Source organism: Camelina sativa, chromosome 19 (assembly GCF_000633955.1).
Source record: "Camelina sativa cultivar DH55 chromosome 19, Cs, whole genome shotgun sequence".
Lineage (NCBI taxonomy): Eukaryota > Viridiplantae > Streptophyta > Magnoliopsida > Brassicales > Brassicaceae > Camelina > Camelina sativa.
Window position 1 is genome coordinate 15,264,179 of NC_025703.1, and position 10,270 is coordinate 15,274,448.

General features: G+C 38.1%; 4 protein-coding genes and 1 long non-coding RNA gene across 5 annotated transcripts in view; 4 read left to right on the forward strand and 1 right to left on the reverse strand.

The window, feature by feature from the left end:
* On the forward strand, positions 21–2,265 carry LOC104789867 (ER lumen protein-retaining receptor B). Its single transcript, XM_010490311.2, has 6 exons — positions 21–267; positions 581–846; positions 957–1,072; positions 1,381–1,454; positions 1,829–1,892; positions 1,983–2,265. The coding sequence occupies exons 1-6, from the start codon at positions 177–179 to the stop codon at positions 2,017–2,019; spliced, it is 648 nt and encodes a 215-aa protein (XP_010488613.1). The 5' UTR covers positions 21–176; the 3' UTR covers positions 2,020–2,265.
* On the forward strand, positions 2,793–4,187 carry LOC104766419 (xyloglucan endotransglucosylase/hydrolase protein 3). Its single transcript, XM_010490312.1, has 4 exons — positions 2,793–3,032; positions 3,129–3,229; positions 3,317–3,510; positions 3,614–4,187. The coding sequence occupies exons 1-4, from the start codon at positions 2,834–2,836 to the stop codon at positions 3,993–3,995; spliced, it is 876 nt and encodes a 291-aa protein (XP_010488614.1). The 5' UTR covers positions 2,793–2,833; the 3' UTR covers positions 3,996–4,187.
* LOC104767854 (putative pentatricopeptide repeat-containing protein At3g25060, mitochondrial) lies at positions 4,394–6,601 on the forward strand. Its single transcript, XM_010491824.2, has 2 exons — positions 4,394–4,397; positions 4,534–6,601. Exons 1-2 carry the CDS (start codon positions 4,394–4,396, stop codon positions 6,372–6,374), a joined length of 1,845 nt encoding a protein of 614 aa, XP_010490126.2. The 3' UTR covers positions 6,375–6,601.
* On the forward strand, positions 6,930–7,711 carry LOC104766420. Its single transcript, XR_764025.2, has 2 exons — positions 6,930–7,046; positions 7,145–7,711. It is a non-coding gene; the product is annotated as an uncharacterized LOC104766420 (long non-coding RNA).
* LOC104766421 (beta-glucosidase 9) overlaps positions 7,916–10,270 on the reverse strand; it is a gene marked incomplete in the record, with an annotated part of 4,387 nt that continues 2,032 nt past the window's right edge. Inside the window, 10 exon segments of the mRNA XM_010490313.2 lie at positions 7,916–8,338; positions 8,412–8,505; positions 8,598–8,685; positions 8,773–8,798; positions 8,912–9,123; positions 9,218–9,333; positions 9,416–9,674; positions 9,743–9,830; positions 9,944–10,015; positions 10,091–10,166. Of these exon segments, the coding sequence (XP_010488615.1) occupies positions 8,113–8,338; positions 8,412–8,505; positions 8,598–8,685; positions 8,773–8,798; positions 8,912–9,123; positions 9,218–9,333; positions 9,416–9,674; positions 9,743–9,830; positions 9,944–10,015; positions 10,091–10,166 (1,257 nt within the window).

Here is a 10,270-nt window from a genome sequence, read left to right on the forward strand (position 1 = left end):
CAAAAAAAAGCAGAGAAAATTTGTGGAAACGCCATCGACGAGATCTAGCACGAACCCGTAGTGTGGGTGTAGGAGAAGACAAACGACGAAAGGAGCAGAGAGCTTCATAAAACCCTAGAGATCTTTGTTTCTTCCAAATTCAGAAGGAGGAGGTTCAGATTAGTCACGAATCGAAGATGAACATTTTCAGATTAGCTGGTGATATGACTCACCTGGCCAGTGTTCTCGTCTTGCTTCTCAAGATCCACACCATCAAATCCTGCGCTGGTATGTACATATTTCCTCAATTCTTACCCCGAATTTGGCTGAAATGTGATTTAGATTATGCGGTTTCGATTAGCTTCTCACAATTGACGTTGACTCGATTACGTTTCTGTCAATTTGGGAATTTATAAAGAGTAGTTCAATTGTAGAAAATGATGGATCTAATTCGAGTATCGGTTCTAGTTTGGTCACCATTGGTGAAATTTGTATGGATGGATCTCACGGAATTGAGGTTTTAAATGTAGTTCGTTGGATCATCACGTTTGATTCAGCGTTTACGAGAGTTTCAATTTGTGTGTTTTGGTGTAATTTGTAGGTGTCTCATTGAAGACTCAAGAACTCTATGCCATTGTCTTTGCTACGCGTTATTTGGATATTTTCACGAGTTTCGTGTCTATCTACAACACTTCTATGAAGTTGGTGTTTTTAGGAAGTTCCTTTTCGATTGTTTGGTACATGAAGTATCATAAGGCTGTCCACAGGACTTACGACAGGGAGCAAGATACGTTTCGCCATTGGTTCCTTGTGCTTCCCTGCCTACTCTTAGCTCTTCTGATTCATGAAAAGTTTACCTTTCTCGAGGTTTGTCTTCACAATAAGACTGTAATTTCTTTTTGCATGGAGCCTGAACTGTTTTGTTTGACAAGCTGATTTATATTATTCTGCAATTGTTATCTGGTTTACGATATCAGGTACTTTGGACGTTTTCGTTGTACTTGGAGGCTGTTGCCATATTACCTCAGCTTGTTTTGCTGCAAAGGACTAGAAACATTGACAACTTGACCGGGCAATATATTTTTCTCCTTGGGTACGATCTTGTTTCCATAACTTCCATTTGTTTGAAAAGTATCCTTTTTTCTTCATTCCTCTGAACTTCTCTTGACTAGATCCTGTGCATGTCTGGGTACTTAACAGATTTTGGATTTTTGTGCACTTTGTGATTTGTTCTACACTTCTACTAATTTGCTATGATGCAATGCTATCTGTTTCTTTTCTTGACTAACATCCTACCCTATTTACATCATTGACTGGCTGTTCTGCCAAACTTTATTATTTAGTTACGCTCTGACTCTGAGTTTCATAGTTCGATTGACCAATAATGCCCTCTTCTTGCAGGGGGTACCGTGGATTATACATCCTCAACTGGATCTACCGTTACTTCACTGAGCCACACTTTGTTCATTGGATAAGTATGTTCCTCTCTCTCTCAACCTTCCTCGTCATTTACACGCATCACACGTTAGCGCATGAGCAACTGTTTAGTTTCCTCCTAGTTAGATTAGTTTTTGTCAAGTTGTGCAACTTATGACTGAAAATGTGATGTCAGTTTTGGCCTGCTCATAAGGTCAGACTAAAATTTAGCATCTGGATTCAATTGAATAGATACATCATACATATTTAGCCTCTTTGCCACGCGAATCTTGTGTGAAAGCATGTTGTTCCTCTCATGTTGAAAAACGCCTAATGCATCATTGCCTCTCATCATTCACCTTTTTCTATATTTATTGTCTTGTTTAATATTCATGATCTGACATTTCAAAAATGTTTGATTACAATGATGCAGCATGGATCGCCGGGCTTGTTCAAACACTGCTATATGCCGACTTCTTCTATTATTATTTCCTAAGGTAACATTTCCCTCATCTTCTCCCTTTGTTCCTAATGTTTTAAATTCTGCCTTTTGACTGTTTTTTGTTGTTTTTTCGTTATGTTTGCAGCTGGAAGAATAACAAAAAGCTCCAGTTACCAGCTTAATATCTAAATTTTCAATGCTCGGATACCCTACGGATTCAATTTGGTGCACGACACAATATCCATCAGGATGTTACCAGTTTATTCCTATGGTGGTTAGTAGAGGAGAACGAGCAGAGATGTGTAAACTCCAGCAATCTAACTTATTACACTTTCTTTAGACTTTCTCGTCCTTCATGTTTTTTGGTCGAGTTAGTGTTACTAAATATTTCGACAGGACATTAATATATTCATCACAATTCACAACGAGATGTGAACTGTTTTAAAATTGGGGAAATGTGACTAAATATAATAATATGGAGGAAAAGTGGAACTCCACTGTTATAAAGAATAAAATAGACATGTAATGTGAAGTAATGTTCTACGAATTATGTGGAGTAGGCTTCTAAAATCTTATCTACCACTCTTGTGATCTAGGTTAGGTAGCAATTTCGAGTAGTCCTAAAAGGAGCAATGGATCAGAACCTTAATTTTTTTGTTAATCTTAACGTTAGCATAGACAGTTCTATATTTCGTTACACTCAAGTCAAATACTTAATTTGTTCTTACCCATACTCGATCAAATCAACATAATTATCATATAAGCTATTGTAGAAGATAGTAATTAATGGTCTTAGAAAAAAAGATAACATGTGATGAAAATGGTGATGGCCGATGGGCATGGGGATAGTAAGAATGGCGTGTAGGAGATGTATGGAGAATTTGATGTGACTCTAATCTCTTTGTCTCCTTCATTTCTTTCATGCTTTCCACTTTTTCAACTTATTAAACCAGTGCAACACTATCGTACCTTACACCAAAAAAGAATTATATCAAGATGGACTATATGAGAACTTTTGGTGTTTTGGCACTAGCGTTATGGATCATCACAGGGGTAGATTCTAGGGTTTTCAAAGGACGAGGGATCGAAAAATATGTTACTTTCGGTCAGAATTATGTTGTTACGTGGGGACAAAGTCATGTTTCCACTCTCCACTCTGGCCAAGAAGTTGATCTCTACATGGATCAATCTTCAGGTTCGTCTCCCTACTTTTTTGCCTATATAAAACACCATGAAAAAGTTGTGAAATCCGTAAGGCTTCAATAGGTTTTGCTTCTACATGAAAGTATAGGTGGTGGGTTTGAATCCAAGAACAGCTACGGATCAGGTCTATTCCAAATAAGAATCAAAGTTCCCGGAGGAAATACTGGCGGCATCGTCACGGCCTTTTATGTTTGTATTCTTGATTAATTACACATCTATAGACTAATTCAAAACACATTATCAATAAATTGTCTATATATACGTAAATAATTACAGTTGACTTCGAAAGGAGGTGGCCACGACGAGATTGACTTCGAATTTCTAGGGAACAACAACGGGAAACCGGTAACGTTACAGACAAATCTATTTCTGAATGGAGAAGGAAACAGAGAAGAGAGGTTTAGGCTTTGGTTCAACCCAACCAAACATTACCACACTTATGGGATTCTTTGGAACCCTTACCAAATTGTGTACGTTGATTACATTAATTCTTCTTCTTTTATTTGTCATCTTTCTCTATTCATTTCATGACAAATAGGTTTAATGCAATTATAATTCACGTGGGAATGCTAGGTTTTACGTGGACAACATCCCAATAAGAGTGTACAAAAACGAAAACGGCGTAAGCTATCCATCAAAGCCTATGCAAGTCGAGGCTAGTCTCTGGAACGGTGACGATTGGGCGACTGATGGAGGTCGGACTAAGGTTAATTGGGCATACTCTCCTTTCATTGCCCATTTCCAAGACTTCTCTCTATCCGGCTGCAACATAGATGGTCGGAGTAATAATGTCGGCGCTTGTGCATCCTCCAACTACTGGTGGAATGCAGGCAATTATCAAAGATTAAACGGACACGAACAGAGTATGTATGAGCATTTCAGGAACAAGTACATGAACTATGACTATTGTTCTGATCGCTCTAAGTACCAAACTCTTCCTAGAGAATGTTACTGATAAAGTAGCATAACTTATAACAGGGGATTTTTAAAATCTCCTTTTTATAAGTTACAAAAACTTATTACGAGAGGTACTAATTAAGGAGAGTGTTAAGTTATACTTCATATCACAGCTGATAATATATGTATTTTTTGTGTATGTTCAAAATATTACTCCCTCCGTTTCAAAATATAAGATATTTTAACTAAAACATGCAAATTAAAAAGTTTTTACTTTTAACAAGTTCAACCAATCAGAAACGATACTGTATAATATAAAATACAAAATTAATCTAAAAGTGACATAAAAAAATTGAAAACATTCTATATTATGAAACAAAAAATTTCTCTAAAACATCTTATATTTTTTGAAACGGAGAGAGTATATGTTAAATACCAATTAATTCAACCCAACGTATGTGTTAAATGCATTGACCGGCCAGTACGTTCCGGTTTGCAAAATCAAATTTGCTTTTGAAGAAGTTAGTTATAAAGAATCAAGCAATTTAATTGGATAATTATCAGATAGAATCAATCAAACACGAGTGAGAGTTAAGTTCGAATTGGTCTGAAAGATTCGGTCTGGTTTAGTTCGACAGACAACATTTTCTGTATGTTACAGCGGACTCTCTTGTGTCCGAGACGTCTCAAACTTTTGCTATCTGCTAGTAATTACAAGCGGCACATTGCTCAGGTCTACGCTTTCGTAATCACTTCCGGTAATTTACTTAATGGAAGCTCCATTAGCCGCGATCTCGTTGCTTCATGTGGACGAATCGGGGAGATCTTTTATGCACGTAAGTTGTTCGACGAATTGCCTCAGAGGAGTGTTTCTGTTTATAATTCCATGGTTGTGGCGTATTCTCGTGGAAACCAACCAGATGAGGTTTTGCGGCTTTATGATCAGATGATAGCTGAAAAGGTTCAACCAGATAGCTCAACGTTTACTATGACGATCAAAGCATGCTTGAGTTGTATGGCTTTAGAGAAAGGAGAGGCAGTGTGGTGTAAAGCAGTGGAATTTGGGTATAAAAATGATGTCTTTGTTTGTTCCTCTGTTTTGAATCTGTATATGAAGTTTGGGAAAATGGATGAAGCAGAGGTTTTGTTTGGAAAGATGACGAAAAGAGATGTTATTTGCTGGACAACAATGGTGACAGGGTTTGCACAGGGTGGTAAGTCGTTGAAGGCAGTTGAGTTTTACAGAGAGATGCAAAATGATGGATTTGGTAGGGATAAGGTTGTGATGTTGGGTCTGTTACAAGCTTCTGGTGATCTCGGGGATATGAAGATGGGTCGTTCGGTTCATGGTTATTTGATTAGAACAGGTCTTCCTATGAATGTTGTTGTTGAAACTAGTCTGGTTGATATGTATGCTAAGGTTGGGTTTATAGAGCTTGCTTCTAAGGTGTTTAGTAGGATGATGTTTAAAACCACGGTTTCGTGGGGGTCGTTGATCTCTGGATTTGCTCAAAATGGATTAGCTAATAAAGCTTTTGAAGCAGTAGTGGAGATGCAGAGCTTTGGGTTTCAACCGGATCTTGTGACTCTTGTTGGAGTACTTGTGGCGTGTTCGCAAGTCGGGTCATTAAAAACTGGAAGATTGGTACATTGTTTCATTTTGAAAAGGCACGTTCTTGATCGAGTAACCGCAACTGCACTGATGGACATGTACTCAAAATGTGGTGCTGTTTCAAAATCAAGAGAAATCTTTGAACAGGTTGGAAGGAAAGACTTGGTTTGTTGGAACACAATGATATCTTGTTATGGAATACATGGTAACGGTCAAGAAGTTGTATCAATGTTCCTCAAAATGAGGCAATCAAACATAGAACCCGACCACGCCACGTTTGCATCCCTTCTCTCTGCTCTTAGCCACTCAGGTCTAGTAGAACAAGGCCAACGTTGGTTCAGCGTCATGATAAACAAATATAATATCCAACCGAGCGAAAAACACTATGTGTGTTTAATCGATCTCCTCGCACGTGCAGGGAGAGTAGAAGAGGCTCTTGAGATGATAAAATCGGCTAAACTTGACAATGCTTTGCCTATTTGGGTTGCTCTTCTTTCAGGATGCATCAGCCACAGGAATCTATCAGTTGGGGACATCGCAGCCAATAAGATTCTTCAGTTGAATCCGGATAACACCGGGATCCAAACACTGGTTTCTAACTTCTTTGCAACTGCCAATAAGTGGAAGGAAGTGGCCAAAGTGAGGAAGTTGATGAGAAATGGGGCCATGGAGAAGGTACCAGGCTACAGCGCCATCGAAGTAAATGGGCAGCTTCGAACTTTTCTCATGGAAGATTTGAGCCACCATGAACATTATCACATATTGCAAGTGTTGAGAAACTTGAATTCTGAGATGAAGAATGTGTATACATACACCCATTTCTAAATATGTTATTTCCCATTAGTACTACTGCCCTTTAAAATCATTTTACTTACTTCTCTTTTCTGAAATTATCTAATGTCGATCATCACGATGCCTGATCATCGAAATTTATTAGTGAAAAGTATTCAAATCGGTGTTTAAAATCTGACGTGAAAAGCAGAGGCAGATTCGAAAGACGAAGCACTCCACAAAATTTGTTTTGGTATTATGGTGAAACTGTAAAAAAATAAATTTTCCCACTTGCCCCAATTTGCCACCACAATGTGTCTCGATCGTTAGACTTTGTTGTAAAATGAAGCTTGGAGGGGAGAAACAAAGAAGTTTCCAATCAGTTTCCCGGAGGCTTCTGTCCACTCCATGCCAATTCGCAACCGCACAAATATCTTTCGAAAGTCAATTGTATGTGCAAGTTTTTCTTCTCTCGACGACTCCATCATATCCCATTGAATTGTTGGACCATTTTTGATAAGGGAAAAATCATAATAATAATTAAAAAGAAGAAGAAAAAGAGGGATACGGGTCTTTTAGGCGTGTATAAATCAAGTTGAATATCTCACTCTCTCTACATAGCTACAAACAATGTCTTAAAATAAATCTTATGTCTTAAAACAAGACTTTGCGCACTGCGTCAGAAAATGTCCGACACTATGAGTACCAGGGCGCAACGCAGCGGAGGTAACAAAAAAAATAAAATAAATAAAGACATAAGAAACCATTATCAAATTAAATTATTGCATATTTGATTTATCCCGATGATAAAAAATGGTTTGCAGAGTTCCGACAGGAGATAAGGGTAATAACCGTCTCTCATCTGAGTATGGAGGGACAAAACTAGGCTATACAAGAGTGGGGTATGCCGGAGTCCACACTCACACACCTCGTCATCTGCATCACACCTAGCCAAAATATACATGGCCCAGACCACCATCTCACCACGTTACTCAGTACTCGTCCCTCTTTCGTTCATTACCAGTACCAACAAGGCTGGTATGACGAGGCTACTGCCATCCGTCTATATAGGGACTTCCTCAGAACAAACGACCCTGCCATCGTTGTCTTGTCCGAGGTTACCACACCTATGTTCATTGAGGTGCAGAGGAATGAGGTTCCTCTCCGTCGAAGAAGTGTGAGGGAGTTGTGGAGACAAAACTCATAGTGAGAGAAGACATGGTGAAAATGCATAGGTCCGGGATCCCACCGTTGTTCCTCTTGAGGAAAATGAATTTCCCTTCTTAAAACGATTGGTTTAAACTTTTCACTCATTTGCTTCAGTTGTGTTTTATCTTCTACCATCATACTTGGATTTTCTTGTGCTAAGTTAAAGTTGCAGTTACGCTTCAGTTGTGTTTATGTGAGAATAAAGTTGCAATTAAAGTGAGTTAATTAAGAGGAAGATGAGTTACATTATAATAAGTTAGAACATGTTGGTTGGTCATCTAAGACCAACTATATCATCAGTGACAGGCTAGCTAGCATGCTTGAGTACTCAAAAAGGTTGAAGTCTTAAGTGGAAACCATGTTGATGTCGGTGACTGTGGAACACATGTATGGTAAAAAAAAATTAATCTACTTTCAGGTTACATCATACGGCTTCTCAAGCTTGTTATTGGTTACTCTTATGTACCAATCTTGACAATATACGTATGTTTTATGTGTAAATACCATGCAAATTTTGGAATATATTGGTTGTCTGTTTAAGTAAAAGGAAACTCAAGAAAATAAGAATATTGAGTTCTATTATTTACTGGGAAAAAAAACCAGGAGAAGAAGATACCGAGATGTTCTTGTGCACTTTGGTCGTCCCTTTGAGAAAAGCAGAGTACCAAAGAGCAGAGGTTTTGGGAGATCTTTTACGTTCCGGGTCGGTAAAATTCACATAGTATAATCCATATGTGTAATTATAATTGAGAAACTCGAACAAGTCCATGAATGACCATTGGAAGTAGCCTCTTGTATCTGAGCCATTCCTGCACCATTAATTGTCACCGTTTAGTATTGTGTTTACAAGGCAATTCTTGTTGAACAAGTATATTTACACACCTCACTGATTTAAGCACGGAACCGATATAAGCGTGAAGGTATTCAACTCTTCCCGTGTCGTTAAGCGATGATGAATTGTGGTTGCTAGGTTGACCTGATTATAGTATTCACAATTAAACTCTCAAGATTCATAATGTTTTGGAAGCTATATATATATATATATATAACAAGAAAAGAGAAAGAGACCGTTTTCAAGAATGTAGACGGGAGGATTGCCATAGTTTTGCTTTATGTATTCCAACACTTCTTCAAGACCCCAAGGAAGCACATCAAACTGTAAGATATATAAAAGAAGACAAGATTAAAAGAGTGTATACGAAAACGGGCTTCTGAAATTATTGGCAGTCTTTTTGAAACACACCGAGACCATTGTAGAATTCCCAATGGCTGTCCTAGATAAAAACCAAAAAAAAAACAAAAACAAAAAAAAGTCAGGTATATATGGTAGATTAGAAAAAAAAAACGCATACAAAAGATCCCAAGATATAAAAAAAGCATACGGAGTAGTGAAGCATCCACGTCTAAATTATAATCTCCTTGGACGGAATTGGATAAGTGTTTGATGTAAAATGTTGTGTAGTGTATGACTCCCAAGAAGTCGAATGAGTCTTTAACGAGATCTGATTCGTCTTCCGAAAAAATTGGCATTCTCTTTCCCACGATCTTCTTCATCACATCAGGATAGTCTCCATACAACAGTGGGTGCAGAACCCTGGAAGAATGTATGTTCTTGCCTTGTTAACAAAGCACCCAAAGAAGAAGTTTGGAATAAACATAAAAAAAAAAAACAAAGAATTCAAACAAACCAGCCTAAATAGAAATCTTTGGCTCTTTGAGTTGCGATCTTGTCCTTTTGAGAGCTAGTAAAAGGAACCATCCAGTACGCAAAAATTGTTATACCTACAGATCCATTCTGCTTATACTACAACATCACACAAGAGACAGCGAGATAGAGAGAGGTAAGTCGAGCATTCAAGAGACGAAATGTGTGTTTGTAAACTTACCTTATACTTTTGCTTATACAATCTAGCGGTAGATGCGTGGGCAAGCAACATGTTATGGAGTGCAATATAAGGCTCAGTTGAAGAGTTTCCTCTGGAGCAATTGACTACCCCGAAGGGAGGAGAACAATGCTTAGGAGGCATAACTCCCAAGTCGTAACCTCCCGATGCTAGCATATTGGGTTCATTTATCGTCGACCAGTGTTTCACTGTATTCCCAAACTCTCTGAAGCAAACGTCTGCAAAAGCCGTGAAGTCATCGCTGCAACAGAAGAAGATAATATAAGACAGCACACACTTATGTTTTTTTAGTTGCAAGGAAGCTTTTACATGATTTTGCGGTCAATCCATCCACCGTATTCATCTTCAAGAGCCTGAGGGAGATCATTGTGATGCAACGTAACATGCGGTTCAATTCCTGTACTCTCAGTTCATGCCAAAATAGAGAGAACCCAATAACAAACTCAAATTCATGTTCTTCCAAAACAGAGGACTTATCTATATATACACAATCACACTAAATGGTCTCACCATATCTTTTGAGCTCATTTAAGAGGTTTTTGTAGAACCGTAATCCCTTTGGATTCACATGGCCTGTTCCACCTGAAAAAAACTACTAATTTGAACAAAACCAAACGGTAACCAAAATTGGCAAGAAACACAAACACACGCACGCACTTGGTATAAGCCGCGGCCATGAAATGGAGAGTCGAAAAGCATCTAAACCCATGTCATACATCAGCCTTACGTCCTCCTGAATCAACATTGTTGAACTTTATGAGCTACCAAAAAAATCACACGTACAAGAACATATACATGAGATCACTATATGACCAACCTTATATTTTTTTTTTTTTT